At 43.5% G+C, this 25671-nt stretch overlaps 1 protein-coding gene across 1 annotated transcript in view; it reads right to left on the bottom strand.

The window, feature by feature from the left end:
• Positions 1–25671, bottom strand: part of LOC132823008 (exocyst complex component 6B) — a 649049-nt gene that overhangs the window by 124897 nt on the left and 498481 nt on the right. Inside the window, exon 19 of the mRNA XM_060836576.1 lies at positions 4513–4654. Coding sequence (XP_060692559.1) covers positions 4513–4654 — 142 coding nt within the window. The remainder of the gene's footprint in view (positions 1–4512; positions 4655–25671) is intronic.

Here is a 25671-nt window from a genome sequence, read left to right on the forward strand (position 1 = left end):
CATGAGACCTGTGTAGGGTCCAAGAGGAATGAAGCAGGAGACTCAGTAATTCCCCCAGATAACTGAGGTTCGCACAGGACATACGGATCTTTTATCTGACTATTTCACACTATCTCCCCATCTCTCTTTTTTTCCTTCATAATCTTAATGAGGACAGGATGTTGGATAGGGAGAGAACAGGACTCTTTCCCTTGGCCTTGCAATTGCAAGTGATGTAGAAGGAAAGTATAGTGCTGTCCAAAACTTAACTAGAGAATCACTTGCAATGGCTTCTTTTTATGTTCATTACCTCTTGTGTTTCCCAATGGTCTATCCCTGGCTTCCTACTTCTCATTTATTTTCTTTGTTGACAATTCCTGAACTCCTAGTGTCTGTTGCACCCACTTATTTCTTCTCTCAGCTCCTCCAATGCTGTCAAGTTATCAGATGGCTTATTCATCATCCATTAACATGTATGAGCAGATCTTTCCTCCAACATAATATAGGAGTGACATAAGCCGTTGCTTTTGCTCTCCAATCAAAACTTCATTCCCTAGCTACTGACCTTATTGTTCTGCATGGCAACAATCTGAAATTAATCCAGTTTGTTTGCAACTTCAATGTCACATTTGATCCTGAAATGAACTCGTCACCTCATTCTGATGCCATCACTAAGACTGCTTCTTTCCACCTCTAACATTATTCAACTTTATGTCTGACCCATCGGTATTTGTTATTTCTGGACATGACTACTCTAACATATTCCTGGGCTGGCCTCCCAAATTCTACTCTTCATGAATTTATATCGTCCAAAGCGCTTGCCCGTGTCCTACCTTGCAGCAAGTCTCCAAATTACTTTCAAGAAAGAGTGGGATAGAGCTCTTAAGGATAGTGGAATCAAGGGTTATGGGGATAAGGCAGGAACAGGATACTGATTGAGGATGATCATCCATGATCATAATGAATTGGTGGTGCTGGCTCGAAGGGCAGAATGGCCTACTCCTGCACCTATTGTCTATTATTTATCAAGCAAGCTTGATGCTGAGCTAAGAAGTACATTTTATAACAGTTGAGTCAGGATTTGGACCAGGAAGTTGAACTTCACTGCTATCATACCTGGTCACACTAACGTACACTGGATCCTGGTTAAGAGTCTTGATTTTAAGATTCTGTCCTTGCTATCAAATTCATCCATGGTACTGCTCTCACTATCTCTGTGACATCCTCCAACTCTACAATACCCCTTTGAGATACTTGCACTCCTATAATTTTGGCCTCTTGTGGAGTTCTCAGTTAAAACAGTACCACCATTGGTGGCTGGGCCTACGGTTGCCTAGGTCTCCGCCCCTACCTTGCTTTTCTCATCCGAGGCACTTTTGTAAGTGCATTTCTTTAACCAAACCGTTGATCTTCTGACATAATATCTCCTTATGCAGCCCTGTGTTATAATTTATTTTATATTATTCCTGTGAATCATCCGAGGACATTTCATGTCATCAAAGCTGCTATATAAATCTATGTTTATGTATATATATCTATGCAATATAAAGCTGCTATATAAATCTATGATTCATGGAGTAATCCAGAGGCCTGCAATTCATATCCCCCCCATAGTATGCGCATTCAAATTCCACCCCAATTAAAAAGTTGAATTCAGTTAAAAAGAAATTAGTAAATAACAAGCTGATCTCTATCAAAGTGACCACAAAGTTGTCAGGTTGTCATAAAAACCCCAAATGGTACAATCTTGTTGTTTGGAGGAGGTACTTGTCATCCTTACTGAGGCTGAGCCTGTGTGATTCCAGTCCCTCATCAACTGTCCTCTGAAGTGCTCCAGTATAAATATTATGTTAATCAGGGGTAGCCAGGGATTGGTGAGAAATACCAGCCTTGCTAACAACGTGCATTTATATTGCATTATTTGAAATATTTGAGCTTCCATTTTAAAATAAGTATTTCACTGCGTGATCCTATATACAAATTTTAATTAGACTGTGCCGGCCTTCTTTTGAAATTTTGGTGATTTGGGCTGAGGGATCAATATCGGCCAGGAGAAAACTGGTACAAAACGTTATAACTCAGAATTGCCAGTTTTTCACGAAAGACACTCCAAATTATTTACCAAACATGCTCGATGCTGACCGAAGAGCATCTACAAGTACATTTTATAACAGTTGGGTCAGGATTTGGACCAGGACGTTGAACATCACTACTATTTCACCACCACCACAAAATAAAAGCTGCAGTGGCCCCCTCCCCCAACAACTGCAGGAAGAACTTGGAAAATGAGACTCTTAAAGGACATAATTGGACCCACCCAGCCTGCTCCAGCTCTGCGTTTATAGCCGTATCCTTCTTTATATCCCTGTAGCCTTAAAAAATACATTTCTCAAATATTGACCCTTCTCGCTATTTCTTTAAAAAAATGCTCTTAATCAGGAAGTAAGCTAACCTTTATAAATAACTGGTTAGGCTTCAGCTAGAGCGAATGTTTAATTTTGGGCACCAAATTTTCGAAAGGATGTCAAGGCTTTGGAAAGGGGACAGAGGACTATATTCACTGGAGTTTGGAAGAATGAGTGGGGCAATCTTATAGAAACCTATAAGATTCTAACAGGACTCGCTGGAAAGATGTTTCCAATGATCATGAAGTCTAGAACCTAGGGTCACAGTCTAATAAGGGTAGCGAGTTGGCCATTTAGGACAGAGATGAGGAGAAGTGTCTTTACCCAGTGAGTCTGTGGAATTTCCTGACACAAAAAGTGGTTCAGGCGAAAACATTGAATGTTTTTCAAAATCAGTAAGACACAGTTCTAACTATAGGCTAAAGGGTTCAAAGGGTAAGGGGAGAAAGCAGGAACAGGGTACTGAGTGAATCATATTGATTAATGGAGCAGGCTTGAACGGCTAAATGGGCTACACGCACTCCAGTTTTCTGTGTTCCTAAGTGCAGGAGATTTAGAAGAATGATACTAGGGATGAGGATTCAGTTAATGTGGAAATGCTGGAAAGACTTGATTGAGGTGTTCAGAAACATAACTTGTTTGATAAGAGTAAATAAGGAGAAGCTGTTTCCAGTGATAGGAAGGTCGGTAGCCAGAGAACACAGATTTCACGGACTGGCAAGACAACCACAGCCAAGGTGAGGTTTGTTTATTTTAACGCAACAAGTTGTTTTGATCTGGAAAGCATTGTCTGGAAGAGTGGTGGAAATAGATTCGATACCATCCCTGAAAAAAGGCAATTGAATAAATATTTGGAAGGGAAGTATTTTCAGGGCATTTAGATCGGCCGGGGGGGGGGGATGGGACTAACTGGAATATTCAACCACACATCCAACACAACCATGGCAGGCCGAATGGCCTCTTTCTATGATTCCAAGATTTGATTCCATCACAATCCCTGGTCAGGTACTCTCACGCAGTGACTTCCTTCAGAAGTAGAAAATGAGCACACAACTGGCCTATACTACAAGAGTCTGCTCAAACATAAGTCTACATATCTAAGCATAAAGAAAGAAAGAATTGTATATCTGTAGCACCATTGATGTGGTCTGAATATCTCAAAAGGCTTCACAGCCAATGAAGTAACGTTGAAATGGCTACTATTGGAATGTAGCAAATGCAGTAACAAATTTGCACACTCCCACTACCAACATGGTGATGAAAGATTATTGGGTTTAAATGATTGTTGAGGAATAAATATTGGTCACAAGGGTGAATTTATCAGGTCTTACCACCAAGGAATCTTTTATTAAATATCGCCAGGTTATAGTCCAATAGGTTTATCCGGACTATAACCTGGTGCTGTGTCATTTTTAACTTTGTCCACCTCAGTCCAACATCGGCACCTCCACATCCTGGAACCTTTATGTTCACCTGAAGTGGCTAATTTGGTTTAATGTTTCATCTGAATGATGACAACTTGGAAGAGGAATACAAACACACAGACGGAGCTCCTTGAGCCATTTAATTAGATCATGACTGATCTAATCTTAGATCTCAACATCACTTACCCCACTTGATTCCAAATGGTATCATGTCTATCTTGGCAAAAACCAACAGTTCTGAAATTTTCAGCTAACACCCAATTTCCCCCAATTTTTGGGCAGTTGAGTTACAAATTGCCACGACTCTTTACGTGAGGAAGCAGCCTCTGATATCAATTACTCTTGACTATTCCTGATTTTCTTCAGCTCACCCCTCATTCCACCACCATCACCCATCTGCTTCCCAGTGGCAGCCATGCTTTCAACTGCAGTGGACTGAAGCTTTGAAATATCCCCTCTTAATCTTTCTGCTTCTCTCTTATTTCCTGATTCCTTTTGCACTTAAAATCTATCTTTGACCAAACTTTTGGACTGCTATATCCAATTTTTGACTGATTACTTACCTGTGATGTGTCTCGGGACCTTCTTCCACATTAAAGGCAAGATACAAATGCAAGATACCGTAGAAACAATTCAATAGTATATGCTTGAGAATAGGGGAAAATCTGTAATAAATGGAAGAAAATATCACTTTGATCACTTACGCTCACACTCTTCAATGTCCATGTTGAACTGTTTTAAGGCTCCCATGGTGATCTGCTTGACTTCAGTGTCCAGCAGTAACTGTAGCAGAGATGTAGAGAGGTGTTTGCAGGCAGACATGCAGGCTGTCTGAGCTACTTTGCCCTGAGAAATCAACCAAAAACTCCCGTCAGATATTAAATCATCAATTTTCCAAGATTAAATGAACAAATAGAAAGGCCGTTTCTTGAATAAGAACCTAATGGCTTTTTGACAGAAAGACAGGAACTAACCCAGCATTGACAGGCTGATGTGTCTAGTGAGTAGGCCAAAGCTGCATGCTTTTGTGTTTGCTTCTCATTTTCAGTCAATACTGTGGGCTAACTGCAATGCGAAGACAGTGTCAGTCTTTCACCTGCCCGCCTCTCCAACAACAAACCTCAGCTGTGCCTCCTCCTGGTGACACCTGGAAACAGAGCATCTTATAGGTCCAGGCTAAAACTTCGTAGATTGGTCACCACTCTATGTGTAGGTCCACTCTGGTACCCATCAACCAAATTTCCAATGGCTTCACTGTGACATGGATACCTTGGGTAAGGGAGTAAACACTGACAAAAAATACTGGGCAGACCCTAAAGGTGGACTAATGTCCAAGGATGTAATCTTTCTGGCTTGTATTCAACAGGTCAGGGAGATCCTGGTCTCTGGAACGCTGTCTCTATATGCTTTGGTAACTACCCATTCAATAGATGCAAAACTTATCAGAAAAGGGCAAACTGCAAATGTAGGAGAAAGTGAGGACTGCAGATGCTGGAGATCAGAGCTGAAAAATGTGTTGTTGGAAAAGCGCAGCAGGTCAGGCAGCATCCAAGGAGCAGGAGAATCGACGTTTCATGAAGAAGGGCTTATGCCCGAAACGTCGATTCTCCTGTTCCTTGGATGCTGCCTGATCTGCTGCGCTTTTCCAGCAACACATGTTTTAAACTGCAAATGTAGATCATTTTAATGCTTTGAATTTTATAAAGGTGTTACACAGGAATTTTGGAACATAGTCAAGTCTGAGCAGCCAAGATCTTTCATCAACACATTTTTCCAGGCTTGTGCCCCAGGGAGTTAACACAAGCAAGGTGTCATTAGATTAGATTAGATTCCCTACAGTGTGGAAACAGGCACTTCGGCCCAACCAGTCCACACCAACCCTCTGAAGAGTAACCCACCCAGACCCATTTCCCTCTGACTAATGCACCTAACACTACGGGCAATTTAGCAGGGCCATTTTTGGACTGTGGGAGGAAACCGGAGCACCGGGAGGAAACCCACGCAGACACGGGGAGAATGTGCAAACTCCATACAGACAGTCGCCCAAGGCTGGAATCGAACCTGGGACCCTGGTGCTGTGAGGCAGCGGTGCTAACCACTGAGCCACAATGTTATGAGTGATCAGCCCAATTCAAATGGCAGAGACTACCCCCAACGCTTCATATGTACCTATACTCCAATGCTGTGGGGCAATACAAAGTTAAAAGAGCAGTTAGATGAGGAGCATGATAGAATCCCCAAATTAGAATATCCAAAACTACTGAGAATTGTCAACATAAAGGTGGTCATGAACCATGATGCACAGTCATCATGCCTCAGATTTCATGGTTTAGGGAAGATAAATGAGAATGGATGGAGGCTACTTGTGCTTCACTGCTACCATTGTGTCACTACATCTTCTTTCAGAACAAACCATGTCACAAGGTGACATGTCACCATGTCTTGACATCCAAAATCAGGACTTCGGTACCACCTGGATTCACCAGCAATGATCTTCTGAACAACATTCTCAATTCACACACCTATCACAACTCTGACGGTGATCCAGATCACTCCTGGTTTGCTCTGAAGTGACGATATAATCTGTGAAGATTTTTCATTCAAAGCAAAAATACCATCTCCGAATACCATCCATTAGCAATATTTCCTCCCCAGATAAAATCTGACAGCTCCATGACAGGACTGAACAAGTACACAGAGTGGAGAAGGGATGAAATAGAACCTATTTTGAGATTCCTCAGTCCATAGAAAGAAGAAGTGGAAAAATGCTGACTAGTTTGAGGCTAATGTCACAGAAATGGACCTGTCATTAAAACCAAGTAATTTGTTCTTATTAATTATAAAAGAGATCTGAGTGAGAAAACTTAACATACTACCTAAAGTAAGGACCAATAGAATACTTGGCAGTAGGCAAAGATTATCGATTACAACATTGCCACAAGATGCAGATGTCCTTGGATACAGGTAATGCTTGGGGCACGTGGGAAGCCCTGGTGAAAAAGGCAACAGGCAAAGAAAATTACTAAAACAGGGCAAGAGAGATTATCACAAAGTGCAATGGACAAATGAAGAAATGGATGGAGTGCAATCTTGAATCATGTTCTAGGGAGAGCACTGTCACATACTCATTATTTGCCAATGGTAAAGGTCTGAGTGCTGATGCTACATTGCCTGATCTCATCAAGCATGGGGAAACCGACACTCCTGCAACAAGTCTCTGATGGAAGTTGGGGCTGTGCCTCCTGATATATATGATGCAAAGATTGTCCAAAAATAAGGGTGACCGCAGTGATTACAAAGCTGTCAAGGCATCTGGTACTTGCTCATGTTGCCATTGGCTGAACATATTTACCCCAACGCCAATATGATTTCAGAACTGGAAGCTCTACAATTGATATGATCTTCTCTGTCCAGGAGATTATTTTTTATTTGCTTAATGTGATGCATGTTAGGCCAGCATTTTTTGCATGTTAGGCCAGCATTTTTTGCCCATTCCTAATTGCCCTGAGGGCAGTTAAGTGTCAACCACATTGCTGTGGGTCTGGAGTCACATGTTGGCCAGACCAGGTAAGGATGACAGATTTCCTTCCCTAAAGGATGTTAGTGAACCAGACAGATATTTCTGACAATCAACAAAGGTTTTGTGGTCATCATTAGACCCTTAATTTCAGATTCCTATTGAATTCACCATCTGCCAAGGTGGGATTTGAACCCAGGTCCCTAGAATGTTAGCTGAGTTTGTGGATTAATAGTTTATAATATCACCAGGCCATTGTCTCTCCAAGAAGACACAGCAATTTAGAACAGAAAAGTACAACACAGTACAGGCCCTTTGGCCCTCTATTTGTGTGACCTTTTATCCTATTCTAAGATCAAACTAACCTACATACCTTACATTTTACTACCATCCATGCATCTATCCAAGAGTCACTTAAATGTCCCTAATGTATCTGACTCTACTACCACTGGTGGCAGTGCATTCCACACAGCCACCACTCTCTGTGTAAAGAACCTATCTCTGACATCACCCCAGACCTTTCTCCAATCACCTTAAAATTATGCCATCTCGTGATAGCCATTTCTGCCCTGGGAAAAAGTCTTTGGCTATCCACTCTACCTATGCCCCTCAACATCTTGTGCACCTCTATCAGGTCACCTTTCATCCTTCTTCACTCCAGCAAGAAAAGTCTGAGCTCCCTCAATCTTTCTTCACAAGACATCCCTCCAGTCCAGAAGCATCCTGGTAAATCTCCTCTGCACCCTCTCTAAAGCTTCCACATCCTTCCTATAATGAGGTGACCATTACTGAACACAATATTCCAATTGTAGTCGAACCAGGGTTTTGTAGAGTTGCAGCATAACCTCGCTGCTCTTACACTCAATCCCCCTGCTATTGAAAGCCAACAAACCGTACACCTTCTTAACAACCCTATCAACTTGGGTGGCAACTTTGAGGGATCTGTTCACGTGGACTCCAAGATCCCTCTCTTCCTCCACACAGCCAAGAATGCTGCCTTTAACACTGTAATCTATATTCAAATTTAACCTTCCAAAATGAATAAATTCATACTTTTCCAAGCTGAACTCCATTTGCCATTACTTAGCCCAGGTCTGCATCCTGTCAATGTCTCATTGAAACCTACAACAGTCCTCCACACTATCCACAAGTCTATCAACCTTTCATGTCATCGGCAAACTTACTAACCCAATCTCCAACTTTGTCATTCAAGTCATTTATAAAAATCACAAAGAGCAGAGGTCCCAGAACCGATCCCTGCAGAACACCACTGGTCACTGAGCTCCAGGCTGAAGACTTTACATCTCCTACCCACCCTCTGCTTTGTATGGGCCAGCCAATTCTGTATCCAGACAGCCAGCTTTCCCTGTATCCCATGCCTCCTTACTTTCTGAATGAGCCTACCATGGGGAACCTTATCAAACGCCTTGCTAAAATCCATATACATTCATATACAAAGAAGGTATATATGAGTTTATTAAGGCATTTGACCAAGCAAGCAGAGGAAGCCTGCTGAAAAAAAATTAACTGCACATAAAAGCTGTTCACTGTATCTCTATAATAAAATAATAGGTAAGGTCAGCTATGACAGGGCAACATCGGAACCCTTTGAGATCGACAATAGGGTCAAAAGGATTGTGTTCCACTGTTGACACTCAATGGCATATTCTTCTCTTTGCTCTGTTATATGCCTTCAGGTCATCCACAGGAGCTCTTTACTTACATACCAGACTGACAGAAAGCTGTTCAGTCTTGCTCACTTGAGATCCAAGATAAAGGTGTGCCAAGTCCTCATCGAGAGTCGCCCTGCACTGATGATGCTGTGCTGACACTGAATACTGAGGAACAGCTGCTGCAAATGGACACATTCCCTGAAACTTGTGAAGAGTTTGGCTTGGCCAGCAGGATTCAGAAGACAAATATCATGGTCCAAAAATATTGCCATTTAGTCATCTATCAGCATTGATAATATCAATGACAGCTTCTCGTATCTAAAATCACCAGAAACATGTCTCTTGATGCTGTAATCAATATGCATTGTAAAAGCTGAACCCAGTATGTTGAAACTGAGTCAGGAAGTGTGGAACAACAGCAGTGCTACAGAGAACACCAAATTGAGAGTCGACCGGGCTTGCTTCCTCAGAGCACTTCTTTAAATTGGTGAGAACTGAGCAAGGTGTGCTAGGAAGGTTGAACAGTTTCCATCTGTACTGCACAGAAATATCCTCTGCTGATAGGAAAAGGTCATCTCAGAGAACCTGGAGCTCCCCGTTCCATCAGCATACGTTCATGGCGAAATCAATGAGGCCTCTGCAAGTGTGGTCACATACGTCAGATGGATGGTAGCCATATATCTAAAGACCTTTGAGAAGGTGAACTGGCCACTGTATTACAATACCCTGGGTGTCCTTATCTCTGTTACAAGGAGACCTGTAAGCAAAGATGTGAAGATGGTGGAATAACTAAAAAGTGCTAGAGAAGCTCAGCAAGACTGGCAGTATTTGTGGAGAGACAAACAGAGTTAATATCCAGTTTCTTTTATAACATATTGACTCTGTTACTTCCTTCACCGATGCTGGCAGACCTGCTGAGTTTTCCCAAAGCTGTTTTTATTCCATATTGCTCTTATGGAGAAAGGGGACATTGACACTGAAAACTGGAGATAATCGGTGAATACTGTGATGTCTGGACATTCTGTAACTGTCTGGCAGGGCAATGGAAAAGGCGAGCGGGATCAAAAAAAAACTTAGCTAGCTGAAAAGTTCCCTGAGCAAAAAGGTCAGTGAATCATGCACCTTCTCAGCCCACTGTCTCAGTTTACAGTAAGAATGGCAGAGTCCCCGGCCAGAGTGGGGTTGAGCCACACTAGCCCCACTTAACACAGAATTCACCATCATGGCTCAAACCACAAATACAACCACCACTGAGCACCTTGTCATGAGTTAGGAACACCCAAAGTGCTACAATTATTAATTTGCAAGTGCAACTGAATGTTATTAAAGAGGGAATGAATGGACCTATTTTGAAAACAGCAAGAACAATAATCATTAACTTAAAAATCACACAAAACCAGGTTATAGTCCACAGGTTTATTTGGAAGTACTAGCTTTTGGAGCGCTGTTTCTTCATCACAACTAGCTGATGAAGTAGCAGATACGTTGGAGCACCATCACCTGCAAGTTCCCCTCCAAGCCACACATCATCCTAACTTCAAAATATGTTGCTATTTCTTCAATGTTGCTGGGTAAAAATCAGGAACTTCCTCCCTAATAGCACACCCCAAGGTCTATGGAAGTTCAAGAAGGTGGCTCACCACTCGTTCTCAGGAACAACTAGAGAAGGGGCAAAAACATGCTGACCTAGTCGGTGATTCTCAGGTGGCAGGATAGATTGAGACAGCATTAAATATAGCACTCAGTATCCTAATGTAAAGACCATTTTCATTTTTTAGGAGGGTGTACTTAAAAATAGGAAAATAATAACCACGTTAAAAGCAAGAGACAGTGGAAGATGATGGCTCAGTATTCATTGCATGTTATATCTATAAGGTTCCCTTATTTAAGCAGTAGAGGAAAATTCGAGACACTTTAGCTCTGTACGTTTGTATCCAGGGACAGTTTTGCCAACTGACACATTTTTGATTGCGTTTTCAACCAAGATCAGTTGAGTGTGTTCAACAGTATTCAGCTGATGGCTTGGGGAAGAAAGGATTGCACAGTCTGGCTGTGAGGGACTGAATGCTCTGGTATCTTCTGCCAGATGGCAGGAGGGAGAAGAGCTTGAGTGAGGTATGTGTGGGGTCTTCCACAATGCTCTTAGCCTTTCAGATGCAGCGTGTAGTGTAAATGTCAGTAATGGAGGGAAGAGAGACCCCGATGATCTCCTCTGCTGGCCTCACTATCTGTTGCCGGGGTCCAATGATCAAGACGGTGAAATTCAAACTTTAATATCTTCTGCCCGATGGAAGAGGGTGCAAGCAAGTATAAGGTGTGTAGGGGGTAGGGGGTGGTGGTGATCTTTGATTATGTTGGTTGCTTTCCCAAGGCAGTGGGATGTATATACATGGAGTCAACGGATGGAAGACTGGTTTGCATAATGGACTGGGCAGTGTTCACGATTCTCTGAGTGCTTTTGGGATGGTGGAGTCAGACAATATGGAAACAGAACCTTCTGCCCAACTCGTCCATTTCAACCAGGTTCCTAAACTGGACGAGTCCCATTTGCCTGTGTTTGGCCCATATCCCTTTAAACTTTTCCTGTCCATGTACATGTCCAAATGTCTTTTAAATGCTGTAATTATATCTGGCTCTGGCAGCTCACTCTATATACGAATCACTCTCTGTGTGAAAAAGTTGCCCCTCAGATTCCTTTTAAAATCTTACCCCTCTCACCTTAAACCTAATCCCTCCAGATTTGGGTTTCTATCCAGGGGAAAAAACATTGGCTATTCATTTTATCTATGCCCCTCAGGATTTTAAAACTTCTGTAAGGTCACCCTTCAGCCTCTTACGCTCCAAGGAAAAATGTCCTGGCCTATCTAGCTTCTCATAGCGCAGTACAGGCCCTTCGGCCCTCGATGTTGCGCTGACCTGTCATACCAATCTGATGCCCATCTAACCTATACTATTCCATGTACGTCCATATGCTTGTCCAATGACGACTTAAATGTACTTAAAGTTGATGAATCTACTACTCCTTATAACTCATACCCTCCAGCCTCGGTAACATCATTGTAAATCTTTTCAGAATCCTTTCCAGTTTTATAGCTTCCTTCCTATAGAAGGGTGACTAGAATTGTACGCAGCACTCCAAACATCAATGTCTTGTACAGCTGTATCATGTCATCCCAACTCCCGTGCTCAGTGCTCTGACCGATGAAGCTAAGTGTGCCAAACACCTTCTTCCCCACCCTGTCTCCCTGTGACATCACTTTCAAGGAACTATGTACCTATATCCCTTGGTCTTTTTGAACGATAACACTCTCCAGGCCCATACCATTAACTGTATAAGTCCTGCTCTGATTTGTCTTACCTAAATATAACACCTCGCATTTATCTAAATTAGATGCCATTTTTCATTCCTTGGCCCACTTGCCCAGTTGCTCAAGATCCCATTTTACTCTTAGGTAACTTTCTTCACTGTCCATTATACCACCAACCTTGGCATAATCTGCAAACATGTTAACCATGCCTCCTATATTCTCATCCAAATTGTTTATATAAATGACAAACAACAGTGGACCCAACACTGACCCTTGCAGCATATTGCTTGTCAGAAGCCTCCAGTCTGAACAACTACCCTCTACCATCAGCTTTGGTCTCCTATGCTGAAGCCAATTTTGTATCCAATTGGCTAGCTCTCCCTAGATCCCATGTGATCTAACCTTACTAATCAATCTGCTATGCAGAACCTTGTTGAAGGCCTTGCTAAAGTCCATGTCGACAACATCTACTGCCCTGCCTTCATCTATCTTCTTGTTACCTCTTCAAAAACCTCAATCAAGTTTGTGAGATACAATTTCCTATGCACAAAGCCATGCTGACTATTCCTAATCAGTTCTTGCCTTTCCAAATGCATGTAGATCCTGTCTCTCGGAATGACCTCCAACAACTTACCTATACTGTCGTCAAGCTCACTGGTCTGTAGTCCCCTGGCTTTTCCTTGCAGCCCTTCTTAAATAATGGCACAACATTAGCTATCCTTCAGTGTTCGAGCACATTACCAATAGCTGAGGATGATAAAAATATCTTGCTAGGGGGCCTGCAATTTTTTCTCTAACCTCCCACAATATCCTGGGATACACTTGATCAGGTCCCGGGATTTATCTATCTTCATGCGTTTTAAGACCTCCAGCACGTTCTCTTCTGTAATTTGGTAGGGGAAACATTTGTCTAACAGAAGATCCCAATGATTACCAGTTCAGAGCTAGAAACATGCAAATCTCAAATAGTAATGCCAGTGATAACATCCCATTGCTTCAAGTGGGCTTGGAGAGCTACTAAAGGGAGATCTCTTCTAGAGTGGATATACATTACTGAAAATCCCAAACCCAATTATACAAGGTTCAATTCCACTGCTATTAACCATCAACCCTTTGTAGCTTTTATTTCTCAAAAGTAATGTTTTAAAAGTACTCTGTTTTTCATCTTGCAACATCTGGAAATCCTCTATTCTGCGGCTTCCTAATTCCGACTACTATTAAATGGAATTTAGAGAAATAGAACCACAAGACATTTCTTCATTTGTGGCATTCTTAAGTGGACTCACCACAGCCTCCTGGCCTCAGACTTGAACTTTGTACTGTTCCATGTCAGCTCCTCCCTGTCCTCTCTTTACAGCTGCTTCAAGTCTCCCCTAATTTCTCCCAGGCCTGAGTAATCCAAAACTTCTCATGTCAGCACTTTGGTTGCCATACCCTTTTTTATCCCCCTTGTTTTGGCCCCTCTTGGGCTTGTTATTGCTATTTTGGTCTGTCTGTGCAAACTTGCATCTTTCGACTGATGTGCATTTCAGCTCTCCCATTCAATGCTCAGTTAAACATCAGCCGTCCCTCTTTCTTGCTGTTATTCTGGGATTGAGTCCTCTCTATCAATTCCAAACCAAGCCCATCACAACATCTATCACCTCCGCCTCAACAGCAAATGCCTCAGCCACCTCTCAACAGCATTCCTGCCCAACTGTTCCATGACTCACCAAGCATTGCTCCTCACCACTCTGCTGACAGATCAACTTGCACAGGCCTCACCACTTTGTCCTGCAGAATGTCCCCTCATTCATGAACAGGAACCTTTCAATCCAAGACCTTAAGTGCAACATCATCTAAATGTCCACTTTATTCTCTTTCAATCCAAATTTCTTCTGTGCCATTTCCACGACAAACTCATCCCAAGTAACTTCTTCAGCAGCATTTGCTTAGTCCATATCTGATTTGCTCTGATCAATCCTTAAAGCCCACCGTGACCCGAGAATATTCACCCCAACCTCACACCTTGGTAATGGCAACACCGTCACATCCTCACGTTCAAAGGATGAAAACTTCAGTGCACCGGTATGGAACTGCATTAGCTTGTTGCCAGATGTTGTTCAACTACAACAGTGCTTTCCATTGACTAAACGATCTGCAGCAGAGAGAGTGTCCTCCCCGTGTTCAGGGCGGGTGGCAGGAACAGAAAGCGCGTCCTCCCAGTGTTCAGAGCCAGTGACAGGAGCAGAGAGAGCGTCCTCCCAGTGTTCAGAGCCAGTGACAGGAGCAGAGAGAGCGTCCTCCCAGTGTTCAGGGCCAGTGACAGGAGCAGAGAGAGCGTCCTCCCAGTGTTCAGGGCCAGTGACAGGAGCAGAGAGAGCGTCCTCCCAGTATTCAGGCCAGCGACAGGAGCAGAGAGAGCGTCCTCCCAGTGTTCAGAGCCAGTGACAGGAGCAGAGAGAGCGTCCTCCCAGTGTTCAGGGCCAGTGACAGGAGCAGAGAGAGCGTCCTCCCAGTGTTCAGGCCAGCGACAGGAGCAGGGAGAGCGTCCTCCCAGTGTTCAGGGCCAGTGACAGGAGCAGAGAGAGCGTCCTCCCAGTGTTCAGGCCAGTGACAGGAGCAGAGAGAGCGTCCTCCCAGTGTTCAGAGCCAGTGACAGGAGCAGAGAGAGCGTCCTCCCAGTGTTCAGGCCAGCGACAGGAGCAGAGAGAGCGTCCTCCCAGTGTTCAGGGCCAGTGTCAGGATCAGAGAGAGCGTCCTCCCAGTGTCCAGGACCAGAAGCAGGAGCAGACAGAGCGTCCTCCTCGTGTTCAGGGCTAGTGACAGGAGCAGAGAGACCGCCCTCACTGTGTTCAGGGCCAGTGACAGGAGCAGAGAGAGTGACCTCCCAGTGTTCAGGGCCAGTGCAGGATCAGAGAGAGCATCCTCCCAGTGTTCAGGACCAGTGACAGGAGCAGAGAGAGCGTCCTCCCAGTGTTCAGGACCAGTGACAGGAGCAGAGAGACCGCCCTCACTGTGTTCAGGGCCAGTGTCAGGAGCAGAGAGACCGCCCTCACTGTGTTCAGGGCCAGTGGCAGGAGCAGAAGAGAAAAAAAACTCAGGCTTCTCCTCCCTGCTTCCAACCACAGCTTCTTAAACCTGACTTTCATAATTAAGGTCAGCTAAGCCAACAAGATATTAAACGTGAGCTACTATTACAGACACAGATGGAATGCAAAAGCTTTATAAAAATGAGAAACTGCTTCCCATGTTTGCAACACTGTTGTAAGTGAGTCAGACACCCCAGACACTACAGAATTATGGAGAGTTTATATTCCAGGAGCCCAAAATGTGGTTCAGCTCTAATGGATGCTGTAATGGCTCTCATTGTCATTTTTGTATCTGTTCTGATACAGATGTATCCTGCAATATTTCTTATGCTGGAAGATTAACATTGTCTTGTACAGGTCACTCTTGCATTCTTCGGCTCATGCTGATATACAGTGATAATCCCGATACAGCCTAATCTGGTCGGCATTAATTAATCTCTCTGTGGAGCCCAATGAATAACAGTTCCTTCGGTAACAGCTGGAACTCATCACCTGAGCCCTTCATAGCACAGGCCCAGGGATGGGTCTGCAGGACTACCTTCCCTGGGCTGAGACTATGCCCATGTAAGTCACGAGTGGAGGCTGTATTTTGGTGTTCAACAATAAATGATGTTGAATTTAATTCCAGTTAAATTTCTGAATTATTACACGTACCTTTGCTTATTCCTGGTTGGCCCAAGAAGCTGGTGATAGAACTTGATGAAGCTTAGACCACTTCAGATTCCTGGAGCTGAACTGGAGTCACATATAAGTCTAGGTACATTTAAGGGACTTGCTTCACTAAAAACAAGTCTTCAAAAAAAAAAGGCACTTTTGCTGATGATTTTGCTTTTAGATTACTTTTTCAATCAAACTGAAATTCTCGAATTGTTCAAATTTGGGAGAATAGTGGCGTAGTAGTAATAGAAGAACAAAAAATAGCTGCAAGAATAGGTTAGCTGGCCCATCAATGCCTCTCTGCCATTCAAACGTGATTATGACTGATCTTCTACCTTCTATCTTCTACCAAGTTTATCTATTTCTTTCTGACATATGTCAAATGAATTAGCCTCCACACCCTTCTGTGGTAGAGAATTCCACAGGTTCACCATCCTCTGAATGAAGAAGTTTCCCTTCAGCTGAGTCTGGAACAGTCTACAGTGTATCCTGAGCCTGTGCCCCTTGTCTGGATCCCCCTAGGCCAGGGAAATCACCATCACTGCATCCAGTGTTTCCAGTCTGTCAGACGTTTAATGTTCCATTCTGATCCCCTCTCATTGTTTTAAATACAGACTCGATTAACCTAAATACCCTATATAGCACATACAGTTTTTTCTTCAGAGACCAAAACTCCACACAATACTCTAGGTGTGGTCTCACCAAGCCATGTAAAGCTGCAGTTAAGTCTTCTGTGCTCTTGCAATGAGGACAATACACTAACAGCCCTCCTAACTACTTGCTGACTTTCAGGAACTGGTATACAAGGACACCCAGGATACTTTGTACATCAAGCTTGTACATCACTATTAAAATGATATTTTGCCATTCTGTTTCTCCTATTGAAGTACAAAACTTAATATTTATTGACACAATACTGCATTTACCACTCACCCAATCTGTCTAAACAATCATAAAGTCTTTTCATGACTACCTCAGCATTCACAAACCCCACTTAGTTTTGTGGTGTCAGCAAACTAGAAAACATTACATTTGATTACACTGTGAGTGCTGCTTGGCTAAACAAGAGTGCTTTGGAGTTGGGGGAAAACAGGGAGTTAGGTGAAACAGGGAGTCTGTGAAGCTGAAAGGCTGAATGTAGTGCACAACCGCGGTCCAGGCAGTTCAGAAAGTGACACCGTCCCAATGGAAACAGTCAACTGGGAAGTGATGCCTGCAAAGTATTTTCTTACAGTTCTTAAAGCATAATATATTAGATTACATAAAGGCAGAGACTTTCAATTATAATGGAAGCTTTTGAAATGAAGAAAAGTCGATAGCTTTAGTAAATTCTCATGAAAAGAGTAACTAGTTTAATCTAGAAGGAACATATGATCCCAGATCCCAGACCCATGGTGTTTTCCTGACACAATGTGAGAAGGGGTGCTTTCAGTATCTCTGACGACTGCGTGTGCAAAAAATGTGTCCAGCTGCAGCTACTGGCTCCCTGCTTTTCAGAGCTGGAGCTGTGGGCAGACTCATGTGGGGTATCTGTGATGCTGAGAATTCACGGACAGCACGTTTAGTGAGCTGGTCACACTGCAGGTGGGGATTACGCAGGCAGAAAGCGAATGGGTGACCTTCAGATAAAGTAAAAGGCTCAGGAAGGAAGTGCAGGAGTCCCCTATGGCCATCCCCTTCTCAAACCACTTTGAAAACTGTTGGGAGGGATGACCTCTCAGGGAAAGTAGCATCAGTCAAGTTTGTGGCACCATGGGTGGCTCTGCTGCACAGAAGGGAAGAAAAACAAGCGTCAGGGCTATAGTGTAGCTCCTGTGGTTGCAGACGTGAATGTAGGAAGGTATGTTGCCTCCCTGGTGCCAGGCTCAGGGATATCATGGAGCAGCTGCAGAACATTCTGGAGTGGGAGGGTGAACACCCAGTGGTCATGTTTTACAGAGGTACCAACAATGTAAGGTAAATAAAGGGATGTGGACCGGAAAGCTGAACAGAGGAAGTTAGGAGATAAATCAAAATGCACACTCTCAGGATTACTCCCAATACCACGTGTTAGTAAGAGGAGGAATGAGAGGCTAAATCAGATAAATGTGTGGCTAGAGGAATGGTGTACCAGGGAGGGATTCTTGAGGCATTGGGACTTGGGACATTGGGGCCCCTTTCTGGAGAAGGAGGGTACAAGCCTGACGGGTTACAACTGGGCAAGTTATGGTTAGCTCTGTTAGATTTTAAACAAGTACAGCAGGGGGATGGGAACCAAAGTGTAGGCTTACATGGGCCAAATTTAAATCAGGGAATGAGAGGAAGAACACTTGTTAATGATGTAGTCAGCAACTCGGAAAGGAGTAAAAAGTGTTCAGCTTCGACAGGGATGAGCTGACTACACTTCAGCGCAATGAGTATTTAAACAAGATAGATGAACTAAGAACGCAGAAAGAGGGACACGACATCATTACTACAACAAAAATCTGGTTAAAGGAAGGGCAAAATTGGCAACTCAATATCCCTGGATATAGTTTTCAGGCAGGATAGAGTGGGTGACAAAAGACAAGGTGGGGTAACAGTATTGGTTAAAGAATCAGTTACAGTTGTCAGAAGGGATGATATATGAAACAGTTTAACAAATGAGGCTTGATGTGTTGAGATTCAGAGGAATAAAGGGGCAGTCACACTAATAAGAGTATACTACAGACCCCCAACTGGTGAGAGGAAGATAGAAGAAAATATATGTCGACACATTTCTGCATGTAGGAAAAGTAGGACACTTTAACTATCTCAATATAATGGGCACTGAGGGTGAAAAATTCAGGTCCTGTGCCCAGGACATTTTTTTTTCGTTATACAATATGTGACAAGCCCAATGAGAAGGGACATAATTCTGGATTTAGTTTTGGAAAATGAAGTGGGTGAAGTGACAGTGGGTGACCACATCAGAGATAGTGACCACTATTTGGTTAATTTAGCATTATTATGGAAAAGGACAGAGATAATTCAGGAGAAAAGTTTTAAATTGGAAGAAGGCACATTTTCAAAACTGAGCAGTAATTTGGCTGAGGTGTACAGGCCAAGACTTTTAAAGTATAACTCAGTGGGAAACACTAAAAGGTGAAATTCTTAGGGCATAAAACAGACATGTCCCTCCAAAATAAGGAGGGTACTGCCAAATCTAGAGCCCCATGGTTGTCTTTAGATTAGATTACTTACAGTGTGGAAACAGGCCCTTCAGCCTAACAAGTCTACACCGACCTGCCGAAGCGAAACCCACCCATACCCCTACATTTACCCCTTACCTAACACTACGGGCAATTTAGCATGGCCAATTCACCTAACCCGCACATCTTTGGACTGTGGGAGGAAACCGGAGCACCCGGAGGGAACCCACGCAGACATGGGGAGAATGTGCAAACTCCACACAGTCAGTCGCCTGAGTTGGGAATTGAACCCGGGTCTCAGGCGCTATGAGGCAGCAGTGCTAACCACAGTGCCACCGTGCTGCCCACGGTGGGGAAAATATTGGGGAAGTTTAACCAGAAAAAGAAAACTTATTCTAGTCACAAATAAACTCAACATTGCAGATGGCCTAAAGAAGTATAGAAATTACAGGGATCAAGTTAAAAAAGAAAGAAGGCAATCAAAGACAGGGCATGAAAAGATGTCAGTAAGCAAATAAAACATATCAGTATAGAAAGCACATTAGTTAAGGAAAAAATTGGACCTATCAGAGATGAAGAAGAGAACTTGTGTGAAAATGCAGAGGATATGGAAGGAATTTTAAACAATATTTTTGTTTTCACATTCACAACGGAAAGGGACGATGGGGATATAGTAATCCAAGAGAAGCAGTGTGAAATACTGGACAAAATAAACACAATGAGAGAGGAGAACAGGTTGGGGCTGTTTCCCCTGGAGCGTCAGAGGATGAGGGGTGACCTTATAGAGATTTATAAAATCATGAGGGGCATGGATAGGATAAATAGACAAAATCTTTTCCCTGGGGTGGGGGAGTCCAGGACTAGAAGTTTAGGGTGAGAGGGGAAAGATATAAAAGAGACCTAAGGAGCAACTTTTTCACGCAGAGGGTGGGACGTGTATGGAATGAGCTGCCAGAGGAAGTGGTGGAGGTTCGTACAATTGCAACATTTAAAAGGCATTTGGATGGGTATATGAATAGGAAGGGTTTGGAAGGATATGGGCCGGATGCTGGTAGGTGGGACTAGATTGGGTTGGGATATCTGGTCGGCATGGATGGGTTGGACCAATCCATGATACTAAGTGTTAGAGGAGTTGGAATTCTTGAAAGTGGATAAGTTGCCAGGGCCAGAGGGATTGTTCCTGAGGTTTTGAAGGACGTCAGGGAAGAAAGAGTAGAGGCGCTGAGGATTACTTTCCAATCTTCACTAGACACAGGCGATGTACTGGAGGACTACAGTAACACAAATATAGCACCACTGTTCCAAAGCGTACAAAGGAAATGCCAATTATGCCAGTTACCCTTACTTCGATGACAGGCAAATTGTTGGAATCAATCCAGCAAAATCGAATAAACTGTCACTTAGAAAGAACAAGAGCCATAGAGTCATAGAGATATACACCAGGGAAACAGACCCTTTGGTCTAACTCGTCCATGCCGACCAGATATCCTAAATTAATCTAGTCCCATTTGCCAGCATTTAGCTCATATCTCTCTGAACCCTTCCTACTCATAAACCCATCTGGATGCTTTTTAAATGGTATCATTGTACCAGTCTACATCACTTCCTCTGGCAGTTCATTATACATGCACCATGTTCTGCGTGAAAAGATAGCCTCTTAGGTGTCTTTTAAATTATTCCCCTCTCACCTCAAACCTATGCCCTCTAGTTTTGGACACCCCCATCCCGTTGAAAAGACCTTGTCTATTTACGCTATCCATGCCCCTCGTGATTTTATAAATCTCAATAGCGTCACCTCTCGGCCTCTGATACTCCAGGGAAAACAGCCCTAGCCTATTCGAACTCTCCCTTTAGCTCAAACCTTCCAACCCTGGCAACATGCTTATAAATCTTTTCTGACCCCTTTCAAGTTTTACAGCATCCTTCCTCTCACTGGGAAACCAGAATTGCATGCAATACTCCAAACATCACCTAGCTAATGTCCTGTAAAGCCGCAATGTGACTTTTCAACTCCTATACACTCAAAACAGTCAATAAGAATACACAATAAACAGGAATATACCGGAGGTAGATAAAGTGAGAGATATAGGCGTGCAAGTGCACAGGTCCCTAAAGGAACAGGTAGATAAGGTTGTGAAGAAGGCATATGAAATACTCTCCTTCATTGGCAAAAGTACAGAATACAAAGGTAGGTATATATAGTGGTGAAACTGCATCAGACACTGCTGAAGCCACAATTGGAGCATTGTGTGCAGTTCTGGTCGCCACACTACAGAAGGACATAATTGCTCTGGAGAGAACGCAGAGAAGATTTACTAGAATGTTGTCAGGGCAGGAAATTGGAACTATGGATGTAATTAAAGAGGTTAGGTTGATTTCTTTGGAACAAGGAAGACTGAGGGGCAATATAATTGAGGTATACAAAATTGTGAGGGGCAGAGAGACAGTAGACAGGAGGAATCTGTTTTCCCTCGCAGAGAGTTTAAAAACCAGGGATCATAGATTCAAGCTAGGTGGCAGAGGACATAAGGAAAACCATTCTTACACAGAGGGTGATGGGTGTTTCGAATGCACTGCATGAGTTGATGATAGAGGCAGAGACTCTAAATCCTTTTAAAAAGTATGTGGATCTTCACCATAAGTGCTGTAAGCTGCAGGGTCATGGGCTGTGAACTGGAAGGTTGGATTAGAAAGGACATCTGGGTGTCTTTGGGTCCCCATGAACAAGATGGACTGACTGGCCCCTTCTGCGCTGTATAATTTCTATGGTTCTATAGATTTCTTCATCCAAATCATTGATATTTATTGTGAACGGTTGGGGCCCAACATTGACCCTTGTGGTACCTCATTTGTCACAGTCTTCCACCTTAAGAATGACCCATTCATTCCTTTTCTGTTTCCTGTCTGCTAGCCAATTCGCCATCCTTGTCTGTGTATTAATACCATTGCCATGTGCTTTGATTTTGCCTCGTATGGGATTCCAACTTAAGTTTTCTGAAATTCCAAATATACTACATCCACTCAGCCTCCTTCACCTATTCTGCCAGTTAAGTCTTCAAAAGAGGTCAGCATGCTTACCAAACATGATTTCCGTTCACAAATCCACGTTGACTTTCTATAATCCTACTGGCATTTTCCAAATGCCCTGTTACAACATCCTTTATAATAGACTCCAGCATTTTTCCGACTACTAATGCCATTGGATGAGTAATCCAGAATCCCAGGCTGATGCTATGGGGATGTGGGTTCAAATCCCATCGTGGCAGCTGGTGGAATTTAAAATTCAATTGATAAAATCTGGAATTGAAAGCTACGACTCTCAGTAGTGGTGATCATAAAACTATCATAATTGTCATGAAACCCCAAATGTTTCACCTTCGGGATTTAGGGAAGGAAATCTGCCACCCTTACCTGGTATGACTTGTATATGACTCCAGACACACAGTAATGTAGATGATTTTTAAGTATCCCCTGAACAGGTCTTGCAAGTCACTCAGTTCATGGGAAATTCAAGATGAGCAGCAAACTTCAGCCTTGCCTGCAACACCCACACATTCCATGAAAAAAGTCACTATGTCTGAGTTTGAACTTACTTTCTTTGGATGATATCCAGACCTCTGGGCTGCAAGAGCCGAAAATAAAACCTAGGGAAGTAGCTGCCACAACTCCTTCAAAGAGTTAAAGGCATTGCCCATTTGCTGCTGTAGACACACACTGACACAGTGTGTACATCCTGGTACACAGGATGTGCTTTGTTACTGAATCTCGGTCGGTGTGTGGTGGCAGGGAGGGGGAAAGAAATATTCACCCGGAGTACCAGCTCCTGGTTTAAGTGGCATCAATAGGCCAGGACTCAGCCTAAAATGTGCAAAGATCAAAGTCACTATTCAGGTCCACACACAGGATCTTTGAGAGCAATTAACATCTCGAAGTCATTTGAGTACAGGGTTGATATTGCGGTGATCCTATTTTCCAAGTGTTGGTGGCATTGGGGTGGTGATGGTGTGGGCTGGGGGGCGGGGGGGGGTGAAATAGTATGAAGGAAGAGGGGGGGATAATGACGTCTGAGAGAGACACGGGATGTATGAAGCATTGTTCTTAACCATTTCGCAACCAATCAGACTTCAGGAAATTGAGCGTGCAGTTGTTTAATTTTATTTATATTTCCAAACTTTTAAACTCTTCAGATTCCTGGATCAGGAATAACACAGGCGAGGCTGGGCTGTAATCAGAGAGTGTCCTCAGTGTTAACAGTAGCACAGTTGTTTGAAAAGCTACAAATATGTTAACAATTACAAGGGGGAGCAGAGACCTGAGAGTCTGTACCGTTAATTATAGAGCCCGGTTATCAAAGGACTTGTTAACAAAGGCACCAATAAAATTACTGTTAAAATAAACGCACATTAATCTCCAAATACAGTAGTACATGCAATCAGGACAAGGTTCCTTGCTTCAGCCAATGAACTGTCACTCCACTGAAAACTTTCCACTCGCAGGTCCTGATCAGTTTCAGGTTTAAATGTCAAGTGGGGGTGGGGGGACCAAAGTAGATTCTAGTTTCGAATGAGAACACACAAACCCCTGTCAGCTGTAGTTCAGATGTTAGTCGTCTCATCTCTGGTTTACTACATTGTGGATTCAAGCCTCCTGCAGGGTCCTGAGCACAAAATCAAGGCCAACACTCCTGTGCCACACTGAAGGTGTGCCTGGCTGTCCTCTCAGCTGAGCGTAAAAGATCTTGTGGCACGACTTTGAAAGTGAGCAGGGGATGCTTCCTTCTGTCCTGACCTACGTTTATCCCTCATACAACCTCACAAAACAAAACTTGGCTTAACTGATCATAATTGTTGTTTGTGTGAACTTGCTGTGCATAAATTGACTGTTTCCCACGCGACCACAGAGACTATGTTCTGAAAGCACTTCATTGGCTGTAAAGCTTATTGGGCTAGCCTGAGGTTTTGAAGGGTTATGTACAAAGCTGAGTTTCCTCTTTCAGAGAAAACAAAAAGTCGTGTCGTGCATACACATGCCTGGGATCGTTTTACTTAAATCGCACTGAAGAATTTGTAGCAACTGAATTACCAAGTTAAGATAGAATAACGTAAGAAACAGGGGCAGATGCCAATCTCTCAGTCCTTGAAGCCAGCTGGGTCAAAATCACGAAGAACATACACACCAACTGCGCTTCTCAGATCAATATCCAAATCCATTGATTTGCTTTGATCCTACCAGTCTATCATTCTTGGTCTTGACCATACTCAGCGACTAAACACTGACAGCCCTCTGGAATCCAGAATTCAAAAAAATCCCAAGCTTTTGAATAAAGAAATCTCTGTTCATCTCAATCCTCACTGGCCATTGCTTTCTCCTGAAACCATGACCCAACATTTCTATGATTTGGAGATGCCAGTGTTGGACTGGGGTGTACAAAGTTAAAAATCACACAACACCAGGTTATAGTCCAACAGGTTTAATTGGCAGCATTAGCTTTCGGAGTGCAGCTTCTCAATCAGATGGTGGACGTTTTTAACTCCAACATTTCTAGACCGCCCAGCCACAGGGATTTGTTTTCTCTCAAAGGATCACTCAGTTTTGGAACTCTTTTGCACAGAAAACAGAGGAGCTTGGGTGGTCAAATTTATTGAAGCTTCAACAGATTTGTGATCAACAAATGAGTCAAAGGTTACGTGGGGGAGACAGAAAAGTGGGGTTGAGGCCACAATCAGATCAGCATGGCCATATCATGTGATAGAGCAAGCTTGAAGGGCCAAATGGTCTACATCCAGGCAAGAATATGCTTGCTTAGTAAAGAGTACCAAAATTGTACAAACATTCAAGGTGTAGTCTCACCAAAAGCAGAGACATTTCCTTGTTCTTAGAATGCAACCTGCATGCAATAAAGTGTCAAAAGGTGTGGCGCTAGAAAAGCAAAGCCGGTCAGGCAGCATCTGAAGAGCAGGAGAGTCTATATTCTGAGCATAAGCTGCAATTGGGGCTGAGAGGTAATTGGGAGGCGGGTGAGGCTGGGGGAGGAAGGTAGCTGATGATAGGTAGATGAAGGTGGAGGGTGACGGTGATAGGTCGGAGCGGAGGGTGGAGTGGATAGGTGGAAGGAAGGTGGACAGGTAGGACAGTTCAAGAGGGCAGAGCCGAGTTGGAGGGTTGGATCTGGGAAGAGGAGATGAGGAAACTGGTGAAATTGACATTGACACTGTGTGGTTGGAGGGTCCCAAGGTGGAAGGCGAGGCGTTCCTCTTCTAGTCATTGGTGGCTAGGATTTGGCATTTGAGGAGGCCCAGGACTTGCATGTCCTTAGCAGAGTGGGAGGGGAGTTGAAGTGGTCGGTCACAGGGTGGTGGGTTGTTTAGTGTGTGTGTCCCAGAGATGTTCTCTGAAACATTCTGCGAGTTGGCATCCTGTCTCCCCAATATAGAGAAGACCACATCGAGAGCAACGGACACAGCAGATGAGGTGTTTGGATATGCAGG

The sequence above is a fragment of the Hemiscyllium ocellatum genome, chromosome 1, assembly GCF_020745735.1.
Source record: "Hemiscyllium ocellatum isolate sHemOce1 chromosome 1, sHemOce1.pat.X.cur, whole genome shotgun sequence".
In the NCBI taxonomy this organism is placed as follows: domain Eukaryota; kingdom Metazoa; phylum Chordata; class Chondrichthyes; order Orectolobiformes; family Hemiscylliidae; genus Hemiscyllium; species Hemiscyllium ocellatum.